Source organism: Crassostrea angulata, chromosome 6 (genome assembly GCF_025612915.1).
Source record: "Crassostrea angulata isolate pt1a10 chromosome 6, ASM2561291v2, whole genome shotgun sequence".
In the NCBI taxonomy this organism is placed as follows: domain Eukaryota; kingdom Metazoa; phylum Mollusca; class Bivalvia; order Ostreida; family Ostreidae; genus Magallana; species Magallana angulata.
This window is the reverse complement of record NC_069116.1, coordinates 35,976,475-36,003,770: the sequence shown is the minus strand read 5'-3', so window position 1 is coordinate 36,003,770 and position 27,296 is coordinate 35,976,475. Positions and strand designations below refer to the sequence as shown.

The window sequence follows — 27,296 nt, the reverse complement described above, 5'->3', positions numbered from 1 at the left end:
AAACAAAAGCGTGTAACTCCATTACTGGATACAAAGTAAACAAGTTTCATCAAATCATAGTAATTGTTAAGCTTTCTGCACTTGACATCCCCCTTTGAAGTCCGACACGAGACAGGTGCATGCCTATGACACCGGAAATTGTTAAACAAACATTGACCACGCGCCAATCAACAGGTGGCTGGTTACGTAATGGCTAATACACTGGCGATAGAGTGAATAATTATTTTAATGCATGGGAATAAAATATTTCTGACAAAGTAAGTTTAGTTTTGCATAACACGCGATATCGGGAATTGTTTAAAATGCAAGCGACGTTGTAGATGTTGCCGGTATTTGAAAATATGATGCATAAGTATAAAGAGTAATTGTTTGAATGTTAATCATTAATAATAATTGGTAGCAATATCGGGGACATCGTGGCATCATACACTGATAATGTTACTGCAGTTTTATACGCCATTTTGAAGTGATAAGATCGACGTATGGTCTGAATCGACGTATCGTAGGATTTTGTTAAAAGTTTGGCTAAAAATGAGCAATTCGACGAGTCGTCTGCATCGACGAGTCGTCGGGAAAATACGGTATGTAGAAAATTTAACAATTTCTTGACATTTTAATATGTTAAATCATGGGAAAAGTAATCCTGATACCTATATTCAATTGGACATCATTTTAAAGAGGAAGTGAAGAGCTTGTTAGCTCACCTGAGCCAAAGGCTCAAGTGAGCTTTTCTGATCACAATTTGTCCGTTGTCTGTCGTCGTTGTCGTTGTCGTCGGCGTTGGCGTTGTAAACTTTTCACATTTTCATCTTCTTCTCAAGAACCACTGGGCAGATTTCAACCAAATTTGGCACAAAGCACCACTAGGTGAAGGGGATTCAAGTTTGTTCAAATGAAGGGCCACTCCCTCTTTAAAGGGGAGATAATTGAGAATTATTGAAAATTTGTTGGTATTTTTCAAAAATCTTCTTCTCAAAAACTATTCGGCCTGAAAAGCTCAAACTTGTGTGGAGGCATCCTCAGGTAGTGTAGATTCAAGTTTGTTCAAATCATGGTCCCCAGGGGTAGGGAGGGGCCACAATGGGGGGATCAAGTTTTACATAGAAATATATAGACAAAATCCTTAAAAATCTTCTTCTAAAAAACTATCAGGCCAGAAAAGCTCAAATTAAAATGGGAGCCTCCTCAGATAGTGTAGATTCAAGTTTGTTCAAATCATGGTCCCCGGGGGTAGGGTGGGGCCACAATGGGGGGATCAAGTTTTACATAGGAATATATAGAGAAAATCTTTAAAAATCTTCTTCTAAAAAATTATTTGGCCAGAGAAGCTCAAATCAAAGTGAAAGCTTCCTCAGGTAGTGTAGATTCAAGTTTGTTCAAATCATGGTCCCCAAGGGTAGGGTGGGGCCACAATGGGGGGATCAAGTTTTACATAGGAATATATAGAGAAAATCTTTAAAAATCTTCTTCTAAAATATTATGAGGCCAGAAAAGCTCAAATAAAAGTGGAAGCTTCCTCAGGTAGTGTAGATTCAAGTTTGTTCAAATCATGGTCTTCGGGGCTAGGGTGGGGCCACAATTAGGGGATCAAGTTTTACATAGAAATATATAGACAAAATCTTTAAAAATCTTCTTCTAAAAAACTATCGGGCCAGAAAAGCTCAAATTAAAATGGAAGCATCCTCAGGTAGTGTAGATTCAAGTTTGTTCAAATTATGGTCCCCGGGGGTAGGGTGGGGCCACAAGGGTTTTACATAGGAATATATCGAAATTTTTAAAAAAAAATCTTTTTCTCAAAAACTATCGGGCCAGAAAAGCTTAAATTTGAGTGGAAGCATCCTCAGATAGTGTAGATTCAAGTTTGTTCAAATCATGGTCCCCAGGGGTAGGGTGGGGCCACAATTAGGGGATAAATTTTTATACAGGAATATATAGAGAAAATCTTTAAAAAAATATTTCTTTTCAAAACTTTATGGCCAAGGAAGCTCAAATTGTAACCATCCTCAGATAATGTAGATTCAAGTTTGTTCAAATCATGGTCCCTGGGGGTAGGGCGGGGCCACAATGGGGGATAAATTTTTATATATAGAGAAAATCTTTAAAAATCTTCTTCTCAAAACTATAAGGCCAGGAAAGCCCAAATTTAAGTGGAAGCATCCCAAGATCGTAAAGATTCAAGTTTGTTTAAATAATAGTCATGGGGTATGGTGAGGCCACAATTGGGGATGAATTTTTACATAGGAATATATAGAGAAAATCTTTAATATCTTCTTTTTAAAGACTATTTGGCCAGACAAGCCTAAACTTGTGTAGAGGCATCCTCGGATAGTGTAAATTCAAGTTTGCAAAATCACAGTCCCTAGTGATAGGGCTGGGCCGTGATGGCGGTTTGAATTTTTACATAGGAATATATAGAGAAAAATCTTTAAAAATATTTTGGGAAAGTTTTCGGTCCAAAACTCGGTACTTAGTGTGAAAGCACAGGTTATGCAGATTTAAGTTTGATGAAACCATGATTCCCTAGAGAAAAGGGGGGCCACGAAATGGAGGGGGGGGGGGGTAAATTGGAATAGAGAAAAATCTTCTTACAGGTACAACAACAAAAGGGGCTTGGTATTTACCAAAAAAAAGAGGTGGATAAAAATTGGCAGATTTTCTATTTTTTTTAGCAAGATCTACTCTACTTAGTTGTCAAGATATTTTGATACTGTAATGCTAATTTGATCAGAATTAAGGCAATTGTTGCTCAGGTGAGCGATGTGGCCCCTGGGCCTCTTGTTTCATTCTGTTTTTGGAGAGACTGTTGGCCTTCTAGATTTATTTTATGAGTCAAAAATGGACAAAACTCCAATTTTTTTTCCTAATTTCCTTCATATTTCATTGAAAATGACAGTTTAAAACAAGATTTTTCATTGTGTTCACCAAAATTTTTAGCCTCAATATACCCTATCAAACAAAGCTATTGTTATGAAGCATCATGGAAAGAATTTATATCTTAAATTTTATAAACCTGTAGGCACTTTTCATTTACTAGATCTTGACCTTAAAATTAAGGTTGAAGATAGCTGAAATTATTTTAAAAATAAATATATAAAAAGTGATCACCCCAGTGTCGTCATAATGTAGAAATGACTTCATGAAGATTGTCTTATTTAAGAAATAAAGTATCATCTTTGGAAATATCTAATATATACAAAATATATATACGGGTTGGTCACGTGATCAAATCCCATAAAGCCCGAAGGGCTTATCAAAAGATTTGATCATGTGACCAACCGTATATATATTTTGGATATACATCCAAAAATGATACCTTATTACTTACAGTTACATATGTTGCAAATTATGACAAGTACAATGCTCCATACTTTCTTTTTTGTGATGACCTTGGAAGCAGCTTTGATTAAGATGACGTAACAAAAAATAGTTTAACAATGTTGCAAGTATTTGTTTATCATGATAATAAATATGACACTACTTTTGACAAGACATCACTTTTTTATTATAATAAAGTGAAACAGAAAAGAAATTAATTCACTTGTACAATTGAAAAAAAAAAATGATTGAAGCTTGGCAGAATAGTACCATTTCTGTTGAAGTTGCAGAGCGGTTGGAAATTTGAGAAGAAGCTTGGCAGAATAGTACCACTTCTGTTGAAGTTGCAGAGCGGTTGGAAATTTGAGAACAAAGCGATTGAAAGTTGGGTTAGAGCCTACTTAGACATTTTCTTGGGAAACTCTATCACAGAATCAGCTTCAATAGCGTTATGATTTCCCTTAGATATTATAGAGGAAAGCTATTGTAACTTCTTAGTTCTTTTTACGGAACAAAACATATTGAGTACAGTGGCGTAGCGTCCTTTACGCAAAAACGCAAATGAATACACAAAATTTTGCAAAGCATAGGTCTTATGATTTGAGTTTTCTATTGTTTGCACGTAAACAAATCGTAAACTCCACTGAATTATAATCTGCATATTTAGTATTCAGTTCTCATTGTAAACCATACAATGACTACGATTCCAGAACATACCGTCATTCCATACTTAACATTAAAATTAATTCGAAGTCCGTTTGAATCATAAATTAATATGGACGAGCTATACCTTTGACTTTAATGTTATTGGCTAAAAGAATGATCTACAATAAACTTATTAAAATGAGATGAACAACTTTTAACTCCTTTCAAGTTTAAATATTCATACTAAAATCTGAAAACACATCAAGTTTTGAGTGTTTGTCCGTAATTGTACTCTGTCAGTCTATACTTACATGTAATTTAAAGTCGGCGGTCGGGTGATTAAAATTTTAACAAAGTCACAATACATTGTGATAAACTTGATCAAAAATTTGTCATTTAGGTAAGTATGTTACGGTTTGAATAATAGACCTGTTTCAAAACGCCTATTATCTTTAGTCATATGCAGTTGGTTTTCGCTGGGGTATCAGTGTTTCAAATAGAATTACACATTCTTTTAAAATTCAACATTTCCCTTACACATACAGTATGTAAAATTGTACCATTTTGAGACAATATCTCATCATCAAAAGCCTGTAAATCTAAAAGCTAAAACCCAAAATCCAAGAGCATCGGTGGTCTTGAAATTTTAAAGAAAATATTCGAAGAGTACCAGGTAAATAATGTTTGTCTCGGAATACAGCAACTTTTGTTCCTATTTATTGGAATCATAATACTTAAAAAATGTCATATTTTTAAGGCTGTTTTGTCATTCAAATAACATAAAATCCAGGAGCTTCCGGGGGCTTCGCCCGCTGGGCCCCCCACCAGGGCTCTGACCCCATACCTTTTTTTGAATACAGTAAATTAATAGGTAGCTACGCCACTGGAGTAGCACAAGGAGTTAAATTTGACCGGGATCCGTGAATGGACTGAAACACGAAAGGTCTGTGATATTGCCTTTGCGATTTTGATCGAGGCTTGTAATAAGGTCAGAAATGAATTTCAACTGAATTAACTCCTTTGACAAACTGCGATTGTAACTTTCAAGAAGCCCTCTATCAAAATTATGAAATTCATGACCCCTGTGTCAGGGGTTCAAGGCTCTAGGGTGGGGGCAATATGGTCATATAATCAAAATGTATTAAATCTTAGAAAATTTTCTTCTCTACTCCCATATATATTTGTTAAAAATTGAATGCATGATTATGATGTCCATGAAGCCCTCTACCAAAAATGTGAAATTCATGACCCCTGTGTCAGGGATTCAGGCTCTAGGGTGGGGCCAATATGACCATATAGTAAAAATGTATTAAATCTTAGAAAATCTTTTTTCTCTCCTCCCATATATATTTGTTAAAAACTAAATGCATAATTATATTGTCCATAAAGCCCTCTACCAAAATTGCAAAATTCATGACCCCTGTGTCAGGGATTCAGGCTCTAGGGTGGGGCCAATATGGCCATATAGTAAAAATGTATTAAATCTTAGAAAATCTTCTTCTGTTCGCCCATATATATTTGTTAAAAACTAAATGCATGATTATGATGTCCATGAAGCCCTCTACCAAAAATGTGAAATTCATGACCCCTGTGTCAGGGGTTCAGGACAAGGGGGGGGGGGGGGGGGGCAGTATGACAATATAGTGTTAATGCATATAATGTTTTAAAATCTTCTTCTCTATTCTCACACATCTGTATGAAAAATAACTTTATAATTATGTTTACCAGGAAGTCCTCTATTAAAATTTTAAATTTCATGTCCCCTGGAGTATGGGTTTTGACTCTAAGGCAAGGCCAAAATGGATGTATAGGTGTTAATGCATATAATGTTTAAAAATTATCTTCTTTACTTTCACACACCTGAAAGGAAAACTGAATTCATGATTTTGTAGACCAGATCTTTAAGTTTTTCGCCAAAATTATAGGTTTCATAGTTCTTTTTGAAAGATTTCAGGCAGGGAGGTGGTCGTCATTACATTTATAATTTTTCTACTCCAGAATGAAACCCAATTAAATGAATATATGAGACTCTTCAACAAGTTTGTGTATGGGTTATATGCTACTCAGGTGACCGTTAAGGCCTATTGGCCTCTTGTTTAAGAAAATGAAAGAATAAAACTTCGTATAACAAAATACAGGTACATTTATTTTTGTATGCCTAAATTATGTTTTTATTACGATATCTTAAAGGTGTGTTTCAGCACAATTTTGCTTGTTTGAGCACATAGAAAAAGTAGTGACCTAGATTATTCATTGGCTACTTTGACGGCTTGACCCATAATGATGTTATGCTGGAATAACAGGAGATTGTGCAAACACTGTTATATAAGGGAAAACATTTGTAAAAGTAAATATATTAGACATACAACGTATGGTTGTCTCTAAAACCCGGGGGCGGGGATTCCCCCACCTAAAGTGACATAATTACCTGGCTAATTTTGCATTTCAAACATGATCTAGCTACAAGCTAGACCCCCAGACCCCCTTCTACTTATTTCTTCCTTTTTAGAGACAACCCTAATATTATTTTGTCTGGACCATAACTTAAATACCCTCTGACATTTAGACTTCAAACTTGGAGCATAGGTAGATGGTATTCAGAAGGAGTGCACGCCACCAAAAGTTTTGACCTTGACCAATTTTGTTCTTCAAGGTCAAGCTTCTCATAAAAAATATTGTCCGGACCACAACACATAACACAAGACTCCTTTAACATACAGACTTTTAACTTGTATCATGGATAGATGGTATATAACCTAGTTGAACCTTACCAAAATTTTTGACCTTGACCTAGAATTTTTATTTCAAGGTCAAATTAGAGAAAACTTCATTGTTCAACTCCTGAATATACTTTGACAGAAGGACTTCAAACTTTAAACAAAGAACAATAATAATACACTTAGGTGTACTATTGATTTATATATGACTTTGACCATGTTTTACTCAAGATCAAATTAAGAAAAAGATAAGAAAATTTTGTCTGGGTCTGGGTAACATATAGCTGACATCATTCTTTTTCAATTGTTAAATTTGCCCCATATTACAATCCTTGGGGAGAAGGGGAGACATGTGTTTTTTTGTAAAAAAAAAACAACAATACCCACTAGTTATAGTATTATAAATGTACATTGTATCAAATTTGACAACCTTTTTTACGCGTGTTTCGGGACTCAGTCGTTAGTGGTAATACAGCTGATACCATGTGTAATGAGGGTGTTGTTTTTGGTAATAATTTCTAATATCACAATCAGCCACCTGTTGACACTTTAGATGCGATAATTGTTACATGGTCAATGTTTATTTAACAAATTTTGTTAAAGCAAATGAATTTCATACAAGCCCTTGGAATACATTATCTACATTATCCACATGTGTAAATCGATACATGTTTTTATTTACCTGAATTTTAAAAAAATAGATCACATTTTTGAGTGTGTATTTTTTAAAATACCTGTATATATACTAGAAAAGACGTCCCTGGTAAAGTATATAGTTAGTAGGGATTTTAGGAACTGTTCCACCCAGAAATGATATTACGAGTAAATTAGGGATAATTACCTTGGACAGACTACTTTGTCGCATAATGACCACGTTGGAGAATACAAACCGGTTGAAACTGGTAGATACGATAATTATCGCAATTTCTGAAAAAATTGAGTAAGTAATTTAAGAATAGGTGGGGATTTTAATTTTTCTGCGAAGTTTTCATACCCACAAAATACTGCAGAAAATAAACAACCGCAGAACTTACCCATTATACGGTATACACCTGACACATTTCAGGGTGCCAGTTCAAACAATTTTTGATACCAATCCAGAAGGTGGTGTTGTAGCCATGGCAATGACTCCTGATGCAAGATATCTAGCAACCCTAAGTGCAGCTCCAACACAGGTATAGTTTTAATGGAAATGTATTTCCAAATAATTTAATTGTGGTTGTAACATGCTTTCTGATTATTTAAAAATAAATACTTTATATCGTTGAAAGAATGTTGTATATGCTTTTTTTTTTTTTAAACTGCTTTGCTGTTTAGTAAGCTTAAACTGCCTTAACCCAATTTAAACATGTATGAGGGTTGTTAGAAAAGTTTGCGGACAAGTTTGATTATGAGCAGACTATTCGCATAAAACCAGCGAAACTTTTCAGATGTAAACTTTTAATATTCTAATGAATATGTAAAGATTTGTTTTTTCAAATGCACCATAAAAAATTTTCAGCTTAATTATTAGATAAGATATGCTTCATGAAGCATGCCAGTGTTAAGCTCACCTGAGCTGAAAGCTCAAGTGAGCTATTCTGATAACATTTTGTCTGTCGTTCGTCTGTCCGTAAACTTTTCACATTTTCAGCATCTTCTCCAGAACTGCTGGACCAATTTCAACCAAACTTGTGAAAATTAAAGACCACACCCTTTTACAAGGGGAGATAATTAGGAATTATTGAATTTTTTTTTAGAAATCTTTAAAAATCTTCTCAAGAACCATTTTGCTAGGAAAGCTTAAACTTGTGGAAGCATCCTCAGGTAGTGTAGATTCAAAGTTGTGAAAATCATGACCCCCAGGGGTAGGGTAGGGCCACAGTTGGGGTCGAATTTTACATAGGAGTGTATGTAGTGAACAGTCTATGAAATTCTTCTTCTCAGAAACTAATCAACCAGGAAAGCTGATACTTGTGTGGAAGCATCATCAGGTTGTGTAGATTCAAGTTTGTTCAAATCATGATCCCCGGGGTAGGATGGGGTCACAACGAGGGGGGGGGGGGGGGGCAAATTTTTACGTAGGAATATGTAAAGAAAATTCTGAAAATCTAAGAAACCATTTGCATAGAAAAGCTGTAACTTAGGTGAAAGCAACTTCAGATATTGTGGATTCAAATTCGTTAAAATCAAAATTTTGAGGAGTAGGGTGGGGCCACATTGGGGATCTAGTTGTACAAAGGAAAACATTTTAATTATTCACAAAAACTGAAATGTTATGATGTATGGTTTTACTTATATGCAAGCATTTTGACATATTGCCGATTCTTTAAAATTGTTTAGACTTTAGCCCCTGGACGATTCTTGAGCCTCACAAGGGGTTCAGAGTGTGATGTAGCTTTATATCTTGTTTATAAACAATTGTTAAGGATCTTTTTGAGAACTGCAATGCTCAACATGTGATATGACCATAAAAGCATCTGAGACTGGATCATAAACACAAGAATATCCCGGGGAGGGGGGGGGGGGCCTTTATTTATACAGGATCTACATGTAATATACCACATTTTCCACATATTTTTTATTACAACTCCATTAAGCTGATTTTATCATGCCTATTGTTGCTCAGGTGAACGATTTGGCCCATGGGCCTCTTGTTTTATTATTTAGCTCACCTGAGCTGAAAACTCAGTGCGCTTTTATTATCACTTTTGTCCGTCGTCTTTCTGTCTGTCTGTTCATCTGTCCGTCTGTAAACTTTTCATATTTTGAACTTCTTCTCTAAAACCAGCTAATTTCAATGGAATTTGGCACAAAGGGGGGGGGGGGGGGGGCCTAGTATGCCTATGCCTCCAACTTCTCAATCTTTCTCAATGTAAATTATTTTCGCTGCGAGAAAAAAAGTGGTGGGGGGCTAAACCCTCTATGATGCTATGTGCGTAATGGTTAGGTCTAACTTTGCAAAGCTATGCCCCCCCCCCCCCCCCACCCCACCGGTTCCAACGCCTATGCTTATGGATAGGTTTTCATTCAAAGCGAATAAAACCTTGAGAGTGTAAAAGAAAGGGGAAGCATTTTTAGCTCACCGAGACAAAGTCAAGGGAGGCTTATGCTATACCCCCGTGTCGGCGTCTGAACCTGGTTAAAGTTTTTGTTGCAGGTCCTGTATCTAAGTTATTACTTGTCATATCTTCACCAACCTTGCATGGATGATGCATCTGGACCTACTTATGGACTTGAAAGACTTGGATGCTGAATCTGGGTCCTAAAGTACAGATGCTGGAGGAGGTTAATGTTTTTGGAGCAGGTTAATGTTTTTGGAGCAGGTTAATGTTTTTGGAGCAGGTGCCCTTTGATAGCAATATCTAAGTAACTGCTGGTCCTAACTTCACCAAACTTGCATGGATGGTGTGTCTTATGATACTGATGCACCAGACAGCTTGAATGCTGAATCTGAGCTATAGGTTTAAGATGCTGGAGGAGGTTAAGGTTTTTAGAGCTGGTTAGTGTTTTTGTTGCAGGTGCCCTCTGATGATTATATATTAGTTTTTACTGGTCCTAACTTCATCAAACTTGAACAGATTGTGTGTCTTATGATACTGATGCACCTGACAGGCTTGAATGCTGAGTCTGAGCCATAGGTTTCAGATGCTGGATGAGGTTTTGTTTTTTTGGAACAGGTCACATGTTTTATAGATAATAACTTACATAGCTGATTTAACTATAATATAAATGAAACGCAGAGGAAGCTTCAGATGCAGAGCCTGATCTCCATTATCAAGAATGCTAAAAAAATCTCCTTATAACCTCACTCAAACCTGCTTGATAGATAGATGTGTTTGTTGTTAAATGATATAATATGATTCCTATGAAAAGGTATTGTATAATATGTTACACTATTGTTTAATATGATACAATATAATATCATATGTTGTATTATAAAAAATTATATGATCCGATATGACATTCTATCATTTTTTTGAAATATTTTATAATATGATATTGTATCATGATATTGTTATGTATAATATTGTATATTATGATTCAATATTGTATATATGATATTGTATTATTTATTTATTATAACATGATACTGTTACATGCGATGATATTGCTATAGTTTATATTGTATTTTATGATACGATATTGTATATTATATAATATTGTATCATATGATATTGTATAATATGATATTAGTTTCTATAATATAGTATCATATCACATGAAATTTTATATGATATTGATATATTATACAAATATAGCCCTTTCATGAGGTCGATCCATAGATATATCGACTTTACAGAAAAGCATATCGACCGAGCACGAAGTGCGAGGTCGATATGCTTTTAAATTGCTACTGGTCCTAACTCTAACTAATGGCATACCTCTTCCCTGATACTGTTAGATTATCAGCGACGACTAACTTAGGCTTGCCTCAAAGAGGACAGCCGACTAGTGGTTACCTGAGGTCACCATTGGTCCTATAATTATCAATGTGGCAAGTCTATCTTTCAAGGCAACCCACCTACAAAAATCGTACCTTAATCAGTCTCGTAATTCCTTTATCTTTAAACATTGCTATGGAAAAGACTGCGACAGGCTCGCTTATATACCCTCTGTGGGTCACGTGACATTCTCCAATGGTTGCTTGGAGACAGTACAAACACAGCTGTCATTTGCCGTATGCATGATTTAACATTGCATAAAATAAAATCGTTACAATAGTCATTCAGTAAAATATACATCATCCTACAAAATATTTTCATAAATCACTCTGCCTACAAACTTTTCTAACAACCCTCGTACTTGTATAAATTTGGAAGCTAATGAATTCATTCCTTAAATAAAGTGATCTTTTTATTGAAAATTTCATTTGACATTTTTAGCTTTTCTGAGCTGAAAGAATAAGTGAACTCTTCTGATCACTTTTTGTATGGCGTCTTTCTGTCCGTCAGTCTGTAAACTTTTTACATTTTCAACTTTTTTTCTAGAACACAGGGCCAATTTCAACCAAACTTGGCACAAAGCATCATAGGGTGAAGGGGATTCAAGTTTGTTAAAATGAAGGGCCACACCCTTTTCCAGGGGGAGATAATTAGGAGTTATTGAAAACTTGTTGGTATATTTACTCAAAAACATCTCAAAAATCATTTGGTCAGAAAAGCTATAACTTGTGTGGATGCATCCTAAGGCAGGATAGATTCAATTTTGTTCAAATCATGATCCCCAGGGGTAGGGTTTGGCCGCAGTGGAGGGCTAATATTTCTCTGGAAAATTTAAAAAAATGTTTAAAAATCTTCTATCAAGAACCATTTAGCTTAATTTTTTCTATCAAAAACCATTTAGCCAAAAAATCTGTAACTTGTGTGGAAGCATCCTCAGGTAGAGTTAATTGAATCAAATTTTTACACAGGAATATATAGAGAAAAACCTCTAAAAATCCTCTTTGCAAACCAATCAACCAGAAAAGCTGTAATGGTAGTGACAGCAATTAGCCTTATGAAGATTTAAGTTTGCCATAATCATGATCTTTGGGGGTAGGGTGGGGCCACAGTGGGGGTCCAATTTTACATAGGAATATATAGAGTAAATTATTTTAAAAAAAATCATTTTTAAAGATATACTGTGTTACTTATATGCAAGCATCTTGACATATTTTGATTCTTAATTGTTTAGACTGTGGCCCCGGACAATACGTGGGCCCACAAGGCTGGTTCAGAGTTTGCTGTAGGTTTATATGTTTAAGATCTTGAGAACAGTAATGCTCAATATGTGATATGAGTATGAAATCATTCAATTACATAAGAATATCCAGAAAAAGTTTTGAAAATCTTTTTACTGTGTACAGGTTTATTTTTGCCATGTGTAATAAGGTCACCTAAGTCACTCAGGTGACCTATTGCTATCTGTTAATGTCCGTCGTCGTTTGTAAACTTTTTAGCTTCTTCTCTTGAAACAAAAAACCAATTTCAACTAAATTTGGCATATAGCATCTATGGGTGAAGGGGAGTAAGTGTGAAATTTTGCTTCTGTCACCCCCCCCCCCCCTCCCTTGGGCCTGAAGGGTGGGGCTAATCACCATCTTTACTCCTGGACATCAAGCAGTCAAACTACTGGCAGGATTGTAATAAGCATTAAGCTCTTTGTGAAAATGTCAGGGGTTCTGGTGCTAGGATGGGGCTCTAATGATTATAAAGTGAAAATGCATTTATTTTTTAAAATAATCTTCTCCTCTGCTCCATGGTATTTAGCCAATGAACTAAGTACATAGTTATGATGAGGAAGAATGGCGCCTCTTCCAAAATGTGAATTTCATTGCCTCTTGGTCAGGGAGTTCTGGTGTTAGGATGGGGCTCTGAATGAATGCAGTCATTCTTTGAAAATCTTTTCCAGTGCTCCTGGGTATTATTCTGAAGAATTAACTACATAGTTATGATGAGGACGAATGCCTTTTCCAAAATTGTGAATTTCATGGCCCTTGGTCTAGGGGTTCTGGTGTTAGGGCAGGGCTGTAATGATTATATAGGGTAAGGTGGTGTAATTTTGACCAATTATTTATTTTGAACTTACGATTTGTTCAATTATGTCACTGTATGTTATGCTACAATTTTTAAATAATTTTTTAGAATTTAGAAAGTTAATTGAATTAAACGAAGTGAACATGAAAAAATTATCAAGGGCTCGAATTTGTCTGTTTGATGTAATAAATAGTATATAATGATTTCTGAAAACCATTTAGACACAGCTTTCCACAGTAAGAAGATATACCACTTAGAATAACTAATTCTTGCAATCTATGGGTGCTGCCATATTGTTAAAATCATTACCTCCATGCTGGGTTATCTCTAAGCATCTCCGAGAGGGCAGCACCGATGCTGATGTCAGCGAGACACATTGCATTTTTACACATGTTTAGTAACAGAGTTAAAATGCGGTCATCAAAAATGTGAATTGAAACTTGAAACTTGATGTAAAGAGTTGTCATTTTGAGACAGGGTTTATGGCTCAGAAAGATTTTGGATCTCAGAATGAGGCATTCCTACCTGCAGATAATAGTACATGTAACTAGAATGAAATGCCCCTGGATCTGTGTTATTATGACCTATTTTTTCTTGCACTCAGGAGTTCCTCAATTTGTTGTTTATGAGTTTGAACATTATGTGTGCTAGTACATAAATGAACACACTTAGTCCAATTTGCTCAGCGTCCTTGGGGTTGACATGGTGTCCTAGTTCTGTTATCCTTCTGACAGCTAAACCGAACCGGGATACATATCATCAAGATCTAATCCAATTAAGAATGATTTCATTAGCCCTGTATTATAATGCACATGAATATACATTGCAAAAGCCACAATGCTGTTACTGAGGTGACTGATAAGGCCCATGGGCCTCTTGTTTTCAGTATACAGGATCTATTCTACAACATTGTCCAGATATTTAGTATATGATTCCATTAAGTTGATTTTATTATGGCTATTGTTGCTCAGGTGAGCAATGTGGCTCATGGGCCTTTTGTTATAACATGCATGTACTGGTTTAATAAACACTATAGGTTTTGAGTATCTGGAACTGGACTGTGGATGGGGATACCCCTCTCTGTACGGCAGAACTAAATCCAAGCTATGGAGTTCAATCTTTCATTCATTTCAATCCCGAAGATATTCACTTCTTGGTGTCTAATAGTGACTCTCAAGTTATCTTCTACCAGTGGGTAAGTTTAAAGAAAATGTAATGGTCAAGATCTAGTAAATGAAAGATGCCTACAGGTTTATGAAATTCAAGATATAAATTCTTTTAATAATTAATGCTTCACAATAATAGCTTTGTTTGATAGGGTCTACTGGGGCTTAAATTTCTGGTGAATAAATGAAAAATTATGTTTTTAACAAGTCAATTTCTATGTGATATGAAGGAAATAAGTAACAAATCTTGAAGCTTTTTTCCATTTTTGACCAATGAAATATATCTAGAATGCCTACAGTCTCTCCAAAAACGGTATCAAACAAGCTCTTGACCTCCTCTTTAAAATGATGTCAAATTTAATATAAGTATCGGGACTTTTTCCGTGATTTGATAAAAAATGTGAAGAAACAGTTTCATTTTCTACATAGATCTCGACCTTTACACTTATTAATAAATGGTTTATACAAAACAGTGTGCTCCCTTTTCTCATGCTTAGAGCAAGTTTTTATCTTTCTACAGAACACGGTACAAAAGCAACCTAAGTTCTTTAAGTCACAGATAAGATTTTAAGTCAGACTAATAAAAAGTCATGTCTAGTTAGTCTGGTCAGTCTTATAATAAGATGCTAACTGGGAGGCCTCAATGGTCAGCCGAGTACCATAGCCAACACAGAGATCTGTTGAGAAATTTCATATATGCAATATTTAATCAAGGTGTATCTGGAGTAAAAAAAAAATCTTTATTTAGTAATGACCACCCCATTGGCAGAAATTAGAAATTGGCAGCCTTTGTGACCTAATTAGATTCTACAAAAAAGTGTGCTTATATATTTAATTATTTGAATGACAAAAGAATCAAATTTTATGGTCAAGATCTAGTAAATGAAAGGTGCCTACAGGTTTATGAAACTTAAGGTAATGGTCCATACCCCACTAGATAAATAAAATGCGTACAGAATTTTTTCATATTTTTCAAACGTGTATCTTAGGATATGTTTTTATCAAATTTTACCCTGTTTGCTGGTCCATGGGTATTATAAAAGCTAGGGCCGTTGCTAAAAATAGAACCGATTGCGGAAAATGGCGCTTTTCTCATACATAAAGAATATAAGCCTAAGCCTGAAATTTGATTTTCAAAAAATCATTTTTTGACTTATATCCTATGTAAAATAAAGTAATTATTATTTCAAAACAAAAGTTTTTATGTTACACTTGCTTATTTATTTAAAAAAATGATAAATCTGCATACAAATTAGATAAAATGAATAATTTTTCAAAGAGAATTTAAGCTCTTACAATTTTATTTACGTACAGAATTCTCTAAAATTTTGACATTATTTACACCTTAACGCCCTTAATCAATTAAAAATAAAATTACCTAAGGGACCGGCCTTTTCAGGATCACAATTGGCATATTTTTGGTAAAATCATTAAAATATATTTTAAAAAAAGGTCCGTAAAAATAAAACTGTGCATAGGTTTATTATTTCATAACTCTAAAAATATGTTTTGATTATTGTTAAATAGAAAACATGATTTAAAAAAAAAAACTGTTGATTAATCTGTATTATTTAAATCGCAAAAGATGGTTTCTTTGGATATCGGTAAGTATTATGGATCGAGATCGGTATTTAAAAATTGCAGTCACATGCGTGGATAATGCTAACTACCAGATATATGCCTTCAAAACAAAACCTCTATTTAAACTTTATTCAAAATAAGTAACAAATTTCGGAGTTTTGTCTATTTTTGACTAATGAAATACATCTAGAATGCCTACATTTTTCTCCAAAAATAGAATCAAGCAAGCTTTTTGCCACCTCTTTAAAATGATGTCTAATATAGGTATCGGGATTACTTTTCCAATGATTTAATTTAGAATGTCAAGAAATTGTTTCATTTTCTCTGTAAATACTTTAAAGGGGCATGGTCATGATTTTGGTCACATTCTATTTTTAGGTTTTTATTATCTAAAATGCTTTAGAAATGCATTTCTAATGACCAAATAAAATTTGAGAGTCATTCGTAGAGTTATAAGCAAGATACAGGGCTCACAGTTCTTTGTCATGTAAACAAGGCTCGTGCCCTGTTTTTGTTTACATAGGTTCAATATACCAGTAAAAATCTATTTCCAGCTTATTTGTTTATCTTTTTATTTATTTTAAGCATAGATAAACAGTTCCTTAGGTTTAGCATATTCATTTTAGGTTTAAACCTGAAATTTTTACTTCAACGTTCAAAATGTAAACAAACGCTTGTTTACATAGCAAAGAATTTCAAGCTCTGTAACTCAATTATAACTCAACAAATGACACTCAAATTTTGGTTACCTATTAAAAATGCCTTTTTGAAGCATTGTAAATAATAAAATTGGAAAAATAATTTTTGACCAAAATCATGACCATGTAATGTATGGGAAAAGAAATAATAAAATCAATTATTACATCGTAATGGTTCAGCTTAAAAAAGACACTGTGGAATCATTTACTAGATCTTTAGCTTAATTAATAACATTTGAAGCACATCTAGAAAATGATGAATTTTCACTCTGCAGAATGACAACCATATGGAATACTTTGCTCCTCCTCTGACAGACCAAGACTTCAACAAACCTGTGGGTAGATATAGTCAGTCCATCTTCCAGAAAAACAGCACTAGAGTGTTGACTTCCACATCTATAGGAAATCTTGTGGTTTGGGACACAAACAAGCCCCTCACAAAATGTAATTATGTGAAAATTGGTATAATTCAGAGTTTCTTTAAAAACTGCATAGCATAGTGGAATGCTTAAATACTAATGAATAGATATACCACCAGCTAGATTATTTACCGTAGTCAAATATGAAAACTGAAGTTCTCTTATTTACAGGATTTCTTGTGGTACTAAGTACATGTATGAACATGTATATATATGTATTTTTTTTAAGTGCACGATTCACAACCCTCTGCAGACAAAAAGGCACTGAAGATTATCCGACAACAGGAAAGAGGAATCAATGTTCTTACTACTACAGAAAAGTAATAAAGCATTACCTTTAATTATATACAGTTGAACTTCAGTATCTCGAACACCAATATCTCAAATACAATGAATATGTCGAAAAGATTGGTAACTCCCAACCACTTATAGTTTAAGTAATTTACCCTTGATATCTCAAATACTTAGATATCTCGAAGTTTTTAACAAGTCCCATCTAGTTCGAGATAACGAGGTTTGACTGTATACAATAAGTTACTGTTGAATCATCATTGTTTGTGGGGGACCAATGTTTGTGGCTTTCGAGGATAACCCTTGCCCACAGATGATGAACCTGCAACCAATAAAATTACGCCCCTACGAACAAGGAAAATTTTGGCTGCCCATGAACACTGACCCCCACAAATAAAAATGGTTCCACAGTACATGAAATACATGGTACATTAAACATTGCTTCTGGACTACTGTACATATAACAGTAGTACATGTACATGTAAATTTGCTGTAAAACAGATACAGATGACCTAGCTTAATATAATACCTGTTTATTATTATAGTTCGGTTAATATAATAGGTTTTCAAAACACAAAACCATTTCTTAATAAATCATTGTATTTTACATCTGTTATTATAATGGCTGGAATAGTGCACCCCGCTTGATATGATAAAAAGATCACGCCTGTCAATCGAGTTTCACACCTTTTTCATGAGCGAGCCCCTCATAATTAGCTTGGATAAACACTCTGATTTCCCAAATCACTTTCAAATTTACCGACAGTGCTGGCAAGGCGGGATTAGTCATGCCTCACTGCACGTGGCTTGGGTACTTTACCTACGCATCTGTCAAGTGACCCTCCTGTATATTGAAGTTCTTTACATATTGAATAAGTGAATGTTTCTTTTTTTTTGTGTGTAAAATAATAACAAATGGGATATTTTACATGGCTTACCATTGTATGTGATGTCATCGATTTGTACTGCAGTTAAGTGGTGACAAGTCTTTATAGGTCACCTGAGTTTAGTCACCTGAGTAAACTCAGGTGACCTATTGCTATCTGTTTTCGTCCATCATTGTGCGATGTGCGTCATGTGTCGTGTGTTAACAATTTTACATTTTTAACTTCTTCTTAAGACTAATTGTTACTATTTTTAGGTCACCTGAGTATTGCTATCCGTTTTTAGCTCACCTGAGCTGAAAGCTCAAGTGAGCTATTCTGATCACATTTTGTCTGTCGTCCGTCTGTCTGTCTGTCAATATGAAAGGTTTGGTAAAATATTATACTTAGTTCTATCAGACAGAACCACGGAGGTTGGTGTTGCAATCATTAAATTTACACTATGTAAAATTACGATACGTAACGATATACCGACGAATACGGAAGAGACCAAACAGCCACTAAACACAGATGTATTTTTTAAAAATGTGTAAATATATATGTTAAGCAAATTTAATAACTTTAATTACTCTTTAAACTTTCTACATCGATATTCTGAAAGTATATACTTAATACGACGACTTCCTTAATCAGCGGTCATATTTTCACTATAGTAATCATCAATTGAAAATCTGCTTATCCCCCAATTCGGCTCATCTAAGGATTTTTCCTGAATTTTGCCTAAAAATGAGCAATTCGGCCTATGCCCCACATTGACATATGCCCCGAAAAATACGGTATATTATGTTTTCTTAATTACAGAGTATTTTAAGTAAAGAGTGGTTTAATATACTGTAATTTCACAAGTTTTGGAAATTAATAGATCAGTTTCAAATTACCTATCTAACACTTTGAAGGAAGCAAGGGGAAGTGTCACTTACGTGATCAACCAATTAACACTACCACACTAGCCCTCAGGCGTAATCACTCCCCTGTTCAGGTAAGGTCCACATGGAGCTATAATTACACGCTTGATTGATCGAGTGTGTACACTGCAACTACTGAGTTATCAAGAGTGAAAAACAATGAAATATGTATAACGGAACCCAGGTGTTACTTCGACAGATCAAGAACTTCGAGAAATCGGAGTAGGAGAGATCAAAAGTAAATTTGCTTATAGAGAAAAAATTCAGGACCGTGATTTCACTTCGAGAGATCAAGAACTTCGAGAGATCGAAGTTTGAGCCATCAAGTGTCACCTGTAGTTATATTGAAAGTACTAGTAAATCTTTGAAAATAGGTCAATGAAGCGTTGAAGCGAGGGGCTGTGTCAAAAATAGTTCGGACCGGAAGTATTTGATAAAGCATCACCCGTTTGATAAAGCAAAGGTTTATCACACAGGTAATATACACCACACGTATGAGATGAAATATCGTATCATTAAATAAAGTACGAGTTTTCATGAATGTTGCAGAATAACCTCCGAGGCCGAGAAATGTTGTTTTGAAATATAAAAGCCGAGGCATTACTATTCTGCTAACAGCCCAGTATATCTACAGATCGTTTCTCCTATAGAGAGATGATCTAGGTCATTTTGACGGCTTTTCCATGTAACCCCAACGGTTTTGTTAGTAATGTTTACAACATGTGTATCTGTCAAATGAATCACATGCAGATGACAGAATTTTTCTTTGGATTTTTAATACTCTTCACTTATTTATAAAATATCTTTGAATCATATCCCTAATATTTTAAAGGCAATTTAATATGATTATTAATACTACACGTTATATATTTTATGTAAAAACACGCTGTGAAAATGTGCTAGGGAGGTCCTAGGAACAGCTGCATTGATCTCTTAAAAATAAACAAATGAGACAATACACATTGTTTTGACTGGAACTAACACTTGAAATTGACATGGTTTTAAAACTTACGGTTTGAAGTTGTTCTTTCATGATCAGTGCGAGTGGTGAAAATCAATTAAGCAGAAAGGTATTACTTGAGTGGAAGCATCTTCAGGTTGAGTAATATATTAAGAGGAAATAAATTTGATCGTTCTCTAAAATATATGGTATTACTAATATGCAAACATATTGATATTTGTTGATTCTCAGTTGTTTTGACTGTGGCCCTGGATAATTCTTGGGTCACACAAGGGGTTCAAAGTTTGATGTAGGTTTACATTTTTATGAACAGTTGTTTAACTTAAGATTTTTTTTAAGAATGGTAATTAATGCTCAGTATGGGATATACCTATGAAATCATCTAGTTACAGAAGGGCTCAACATAAGAACATGGGTAGAAAATTTTGAAAATCTTTTAATACAGGATCTGTTTTACTCATTCATTGTCCCAATATTTTGGATATGACTTCATGAAGCTGATCTTATTATGTCTAATGTTGCTCAGGGGAGCAATGTGGCCCATGGGCATCTTTTTTAACATATGATAGACGATATTGTGTCAAAACAGTATTTTATGAATATCCAAGATCATTAACTATGATTTTTAATATAACAGTGGTCTCATAAAGGTGGTGCCTCATAAAGGTGATGCCTCGTCTTGGTGAGCTTTTTAACCTGGGATTACCTATGTTTTAACATGATAGTTATTTTTCTGCTTTGTAGTTTCATTGTTGTCGGAGATATGGCTGGCCATGTGAAATTCTTTGATCAAAGTTTAAAGCTTGTCCATTGGTTTGTATCTTTCAATTTCATTTCAAAAATAGTATTCCTTTATGAAAAAAATTGAATAAGTCTTTACATGTATGGCCATTTTAAATTCAGATTAAAAAAAAATAAAAAATGTCATTCATCTCTTTCACCAGGTATCAAGACTTCCACTTGGGACCAGTGACATCAATTAGTTTTGCGTTTTATCCAAATTTTGAACCTGTGTAAGTATGCATTTACAAAGCACATGGAATTTCTAACACGCTTACAGTCAAAGAATGTGCATGTAATTTAAAATTCAAAAATTCATTATTTTTGTGTATCCTTCACAAAAACTACTCATTTATTGTAAATTGAATTGAATATCACAGTGCAAAAGAAGGGTCTAATTATCCACCTGATGCAACAATTGAAGCAAGGAGGTTTGTCATCAAAGACTTTGTAGTGGGAAGCAGTATCGCCATATTTGGAAGTGTAACTGCAGATGGGACTAAGGTGAAGGTCATTCACAGAGAGCATGATGCTGCCATTCATGCTCTTTCTGCTCATCCTTCATTGTAAGTTTTCTGTAAAATTATGTGCAAAAACTAATTTAATAAAATTACTTAGTACTTAAAATTAAACCATTCTCTGCGCCCCCTGGAAAAATTTCTGCATACGTGCCTGTCAATGCATTCTCTGTTTTGGTTGGCTTAATCATTTCATCAAAATAATTTGTTGGTCATCAAAATTCCCACCATCCATATCCAGAATATGACTAAGAACAGTGCTTGTATATGCAGCTTCTCTTTTACATCCTTGAATATTATTAGATAAGAAATACTCTCCCTATTAGAGAATAAGATGCAGGTGTTGCATAGTAGAGGAGTGAATGAATATGATTTTTTAGCACAGCTTTATAAACCTTTGCACATGCCTGAAACTGTCTATTAAGTGAACAAGAAAAGTTCTATGCAAAACTGGTTTTATTTTTAAAGTTGAAAAATATATATTTATCACTTTGTCAACAGGTTTGCAACTGTTTACCTGATACTGTCCATTCTTAAAACAAAGGAGGCATTGTTTTAAGTCAGATATAAGCCTCAAACTGTCAATTCTGTGAGAGAAAGAACTAATCTCTGCACTACAGGCATCAATCAGTTCTTTATCTCACAGAATGGACAGTTTTTGGTTTGTATCCTTTAATGGATTTACGTAGTAAAATAACACTGAAAATAGGCCTAGGTCCCCCTAGCAAACTTAGATATCCCCAAGACACTCCCATGAATTCCACCCCCAGGTTTTTTTTTCTAGATCTGCGCAGGGATAAAATAATAATACAAACTGTAATCAATGTTAATAATCATGAATGATACAGAGTTATCTACCTTTGATGTATTTATGATGCACGAAAGAGCAAATGATATTTTGATAATCTCCTAAAATTTGTCTCCATTTTGTTTTACCAGACCTTATGTTGTGATGGGAAGTTATTCTGGACTTCTGAAAATATGGAACTATGAAAAGAAGTATGCCATTGTTTTTATTTGCACTATCTTTCCTATTTTGAATGATGTACATGAAGATGAAATTCTTGAACTCTGAATGTAAATGATTACCATTCAATTTCATTTTAGACAAGTAATGGTCTCCAGACAGTTTGAGAAAAATAGCATGATCAGGTGTTGTGCCTATGATCCTAAAGGAGCTTACATAGGTGAATTAAGCATGTGCATATTTTACTCTTGAGAAAAATATCTACTGAGCACTATAATTAAGTTACATTTTTAAAAAAATGAGTAAATGAGGAAGGCTTTAATTAAATATGTCCATTTTCATTCTTTAATGAGAATTGTTCTTTCCTTGTTTGCAGCAGTGGGATTTGTGAATGGATCAGTAAGAGTGCTGGACTCCATTACACTGGAGGACCAGACAGCAGAGCCTTTCAGATATGCCAGATACGGAATCACACATATAGCCTTCTCACACAATTCACAGTTCTTAGCTACAGCTGTAAGTATGATTATTATTATCACACATTTCATTCATTTATTCTTTGACCAAAGATAAGTTTAGAAACAGTAATTGCTGGGTGCTTCGAGTAACCTTTCACAAACATACCTTCGATCCCTGTATCCAAGTCTTATGAAACAATGGGGGAGAGTGATTGCATCCAAAGAATTCAGCACAAAATATTTGGTCAATACTTTTATTAAAGATGTAAACAAAAATTTTAGCCGCCATCTTGAAAAAAAATTGACATACTTTTGGTACATGAGTGTACATTTGAATGGTGTTCATTTGATTTTTGTGCAGTTTAGCCTTCTATCATTTAAAAATGTGAAACTTAATTGTGTTCTGTTCACAGTAAAGGCCTGAAGTTTGAATACAACCAACAAGACTTTATGCCCATCAAATTTCAAGGTCATAACGAATGTCAAAAGTCAAATATGATGACTTCATATAGGATTTTTATCAATTTTCACTTCCGCCAAATATACTTAAACCTCAATTAATCCCACTGTCAAATTTTCTTTCAGTATATTTTAATTCGGGTCATGGCAATCATACTGCTAAATTTTATTCTAATTTGAACTACCAGGGTATATAGTTTCTTTTAAGAGTTACAGTTAAGTGTTGCAAATTTTCGTCTTGAAAGCTGATTTTCAAGTGTTATTTTTACATTATACTAGCTATTACCTTAAATTAAGTTACCAGTTAGGATTTTTTAAGGGTCTGTAAGTGACAAAAAGGTCTCCTGTATACCGGTAAATGGCAGTACAAACATTTATAGTATACCTCAATATGGAATCAGGACAACTCGCCCCCAAGACAATTTGCCCCCAGTAAAACCGAAGACAACTCGTCCCAAATTTAGGACAACTCGCCAACACTCAAGACAGCTCGCCCCAACATAAAAATAACTTGCTCCCAGTACTTTTGTTTTCATTACGACAAAATCTATAACAAAGATTTAATTTTTTACCTCATATATATATCACAACACAATTCATATTCTTCAGGTTTTATTTCAATTTTTGATAGATTTTATTTTAAAATTTAATAGCCTTTCAAAACTTTCAATCACAGTGTTACTTGAACAGTTTTATTCAAATGCATCTATTATCAGCAAAGGTTGTATGTATTCTGATTAAAAAATATGTTTTTCATTATTTATAAATTCTCTTTCCAGATTTAAACTCAGGCAAATACATGTAAAATTAATGTACCGTATATACTCGCTTATAAGTCGGTATTTTGGGAGTAGAAATTTGAATGAAAAGTAGGGGTCCGACTTATAGGCATGACATACAATCAGATAATTTTTCCACTGAGTAAAACTTCGTTTTTGGGTGCCATTTTGCTTCCAACTTTTGACTTGCGATCCCTATACTTGACATGTTTATTTTTTAATTACTAAAAGGATAAACACATTAATAAATACATTGAAAGTATCAACTGTATTTCTTAAAAATGTGAACAAGGTTTATTTGATAGTATTTTTAATTTAAACAGGCAATTATTTACGCCTGAGGTGATAATAGCTGTAGGTATATCTGTACTTAAAACAACACAAGCCAACACTGAGTTTAAGAGGCTAATTACCAACCCTAATCAGTCAGTAGGGGATAAAATAACAGTCATTTTATTTCCAGTAGCATTTAAAATAGTTTTTGAGCTATAATCAAGTTGTGATGAGTGTTTAAAAAATATAATGGCGTCCAAAATCGTAAGTTACAAACTTCAAGAAAGATAACTCTGTTTACAGAAAACTATTAAAAAACATGGCGTCTAAAAGCGATCTAGTGGGATTACAAAACAGCAATTTTTGTTAAATTCTTAAAAATTAAACACCAGAATAATTGCTGGTCTGTTTAAAAAAAAAAATAGATATCGTTTTATAATTATTCATAATTAATTACACCTGAGGTGATAATAGCTATATTGGTGGCTGTAGGTGGCATGTCACCTAAAACAACACAAGCTAGCACACCACTTTTAAAAGGGCTATACCATCTTAATCAGTCAATAGGGGATCAAAATCACTCTCATTTTATTTTCAAGAGTACTTTAAATAGTTTTAAAGCTAATACCAAGTTTTGATTAGTGTATCAGTAAAAAAAAAATGGCGTCCAAAAACGAAAGTTATTAATCCAGGATAGATGTCTTAACTGAACACAACACTTTTAGATTACATTGCATCTAGAAATGATAACACAGGGGTCAAACACCAATATTTTTTTTATCTAGAGTATAGTCATGCTTGATAAAAATGTGCTTATTTGATTGACAATCTGTAGACTGATTATCCAGAAGAAATTACCCGACTTATAAGAGGGTCAATGGCAAAATCTTGTAAATAAACCTGAAAAATGGCAACCGACTTATAGGCGAACAATACTTATAGGCGAGTATATACGGTACTTAAAAAGTTATGAATGTAGAAACCGGAGCAATTTAAATTGAGCACATTGTTTTAAGTTTTTAAATAACTTAATTATGACCAATGTAATTATGAAATCAGCAATCAAATAATCGCGTTATATTATTCATGTGATAATGATAATTAGTTAAAATTATGATAAAACCCAAGCTGTAAATAATTAGAGTGACATGTACATGTATAACTTTGATTCTTCAAAGGGACTTGGACACGATTTGACTTAAAATTTTCAAATTTTATATTTCCATTTTCAATGCTTATATTGATAAATATAGAAGTTTATAATATCAAGTCAAAATTTGAAAGTCAAATATCAAGTTATAGGCAAGATACGGGGGTAATAATTCTTTGATTTGTAAACAAAGAATTAATATACAGAGGGTTCCACTTAATCTGATAGCGGTTAATCTGATAATTCTGTTAATCTGATATATAATCAAAACACCGATCCATTTGCTATATAAGCCTTTGTAATTTTTACGGATACTCTGATTGGAAAAAAATGTCATTTTTGGTTAATCTGATACGATTTCTATCGGCCGATCAAATATCAGTTAACGTTTTCACACCTCTTCCACCATGTCCACACCTCGTGTATAACCTCTCACTGTGTAAACAGTTTGGCACATGACTAAAACTTGCAAATAACAATGCTTCAGGGGATTAGTCGCAGCTCAATGCACACAGATGGTCAGCTGGTCGATAGATGAAAGTTACCGACATCGATAGTTCAGCCCACCCTCTAACACCTCTATATTCCTTTGTTTAATTAGCTGACACCCCTCTTGTGTACACAGTAACTCTTTACAGGGCATTAGTTTCACTTCAACACACACGGGTGGCTCACTTCTTCGTAAGATGAAAGCTATCGACATCGATAGTTGTTCCGGATGACCGCACACAGGACTGACCTTACCTGTGTAGTTACACATTTTACTGTTTTTTCATTTACGCATTGCCTGTGTTAATTTCACGCTAGGCTTGCACCATTAAGAATATTTAAACATGTAATTTCTGAATCAAAAGTGCTTAAGAACATGTGACATCGAGGAATTCTGATTACACCCAATTTTACATCGGGGTAGAAAACTTAATGAATAAAATTCTAATAATTTGTTGTCATGCATAATTAATTATTTAAGAGCATTCTACAATACCAGAAAAAGAATTAAAATAAATTGTCCAGGTGAAAAGAGGGAATGTTCAGACAATTAGCCCTTATTGCTTCCTGTTAAAATGGCCGCCACTCTGAAACCATCGTAATGAACAGTGATGAAGGGAAACATTTTCTTTTGAGCATTTACAAACAAAATAATGACTAAAATGCTATTTCATTGCTAATGCAAGGTAAATTATTTCATTTCAAACTATTGAGAAACAGATTATATCTTTTTGTTGATAAATTATGTATTGAAACAAGTTGTATTTTATTCTATATCAAAATTAAATACCACAAAAACGCTAAATTGGTTTATCTGATAAACAGACTATCAGATTAACCGGAACCCTCTGTATTGTCATTTTTTACATATGTGTTGTATTGGCATAAGTTTCAATCAAATGTAACTTTCTTTTGTTGATAAAAGTATTTATGAAGATATTGAGTTAGTTTGAATTGTTTTTTACATGTCATTTTGTCTAAGAAATGGTAAATCTCTACATTATACATATTTTGTAAACAACTATAAGACTCGAGCTTTGTTTACATAACAATCAATTCTTACCTCTGTATCTCTCTTGTAACTTGACTTTAACATTCAATATATTGGTCAATCATTTAAAATGCAGCAGTAAACCATTTTTTACGTAAAAAATAAAAATAAAATTTTTGATCTCAAATCGTGTCCAAGTCCCTTTCAAAGTGACGACTTATTAATGTATGCAAGCTCTGGATCTTACGATGTATTTAACAATAAAATTTAGTTTAATATTTGACTTAATGTTAATATTTTTGAAAATCATTGAAAAATCAACACCATATGTCAATTAATTATGTATAGAATTT

General features: G+C 34.0%; 1 protein-coding gene across 1 annotated transcript in view; it reads left to right on the top strand.

Annotated features, from left to right (window-relative positions):
- The window catches only part of LOC128187904 (cilia- and flagella-associated protein 251-like), an 87,801-nt gene that overhangs the window by 20,194 nt on the left and 40,311 nt on the right, over positions 1 to 27,296 (top strand). The window contains exons 4-13 of the mRNA XM_052858586.1: positions 7,744 to 7,852; positions 14,211 to 14,369; positions 16,895 to 17,063; positions 17,268 to 17,358; positions 20,824 to 20,892; positions 21,024 to 21,092; positions 21,240 to 21,425; positions 22,317 to 22,376; positions 22,485 to 22,564; positions 22,721 to 22,860. Coding sequence (XP_052714546.1) covers positions 7,744 to 7,852; positions 14,211 to 14,369; positions 16,895 to 17,063; positions 17,268 to 17,358; positions 20,824 to 20,892; positions 21,024 to 21,092; positions 21,240 to 21,425; positions 22,317 to 22,376; positions 22,485 to 22,564; positions 22,721 to 22,860 — 1,132 coding nt within the window. The remainder of the gene's footprint in view (positions 1 to 7,743; positions 7,853 to 14,210; positions 14,370 to 16,894; positions 17,064 to 17,267; positions 17,359 to 20,823; positions 20,893 to 21,023; positions 21,093 to 21,239; positions 21,426 to 22,316; positions 22,377 to 22,484; positions 22,565 to 22,720; positions 22,861 to 27,296) is intronic.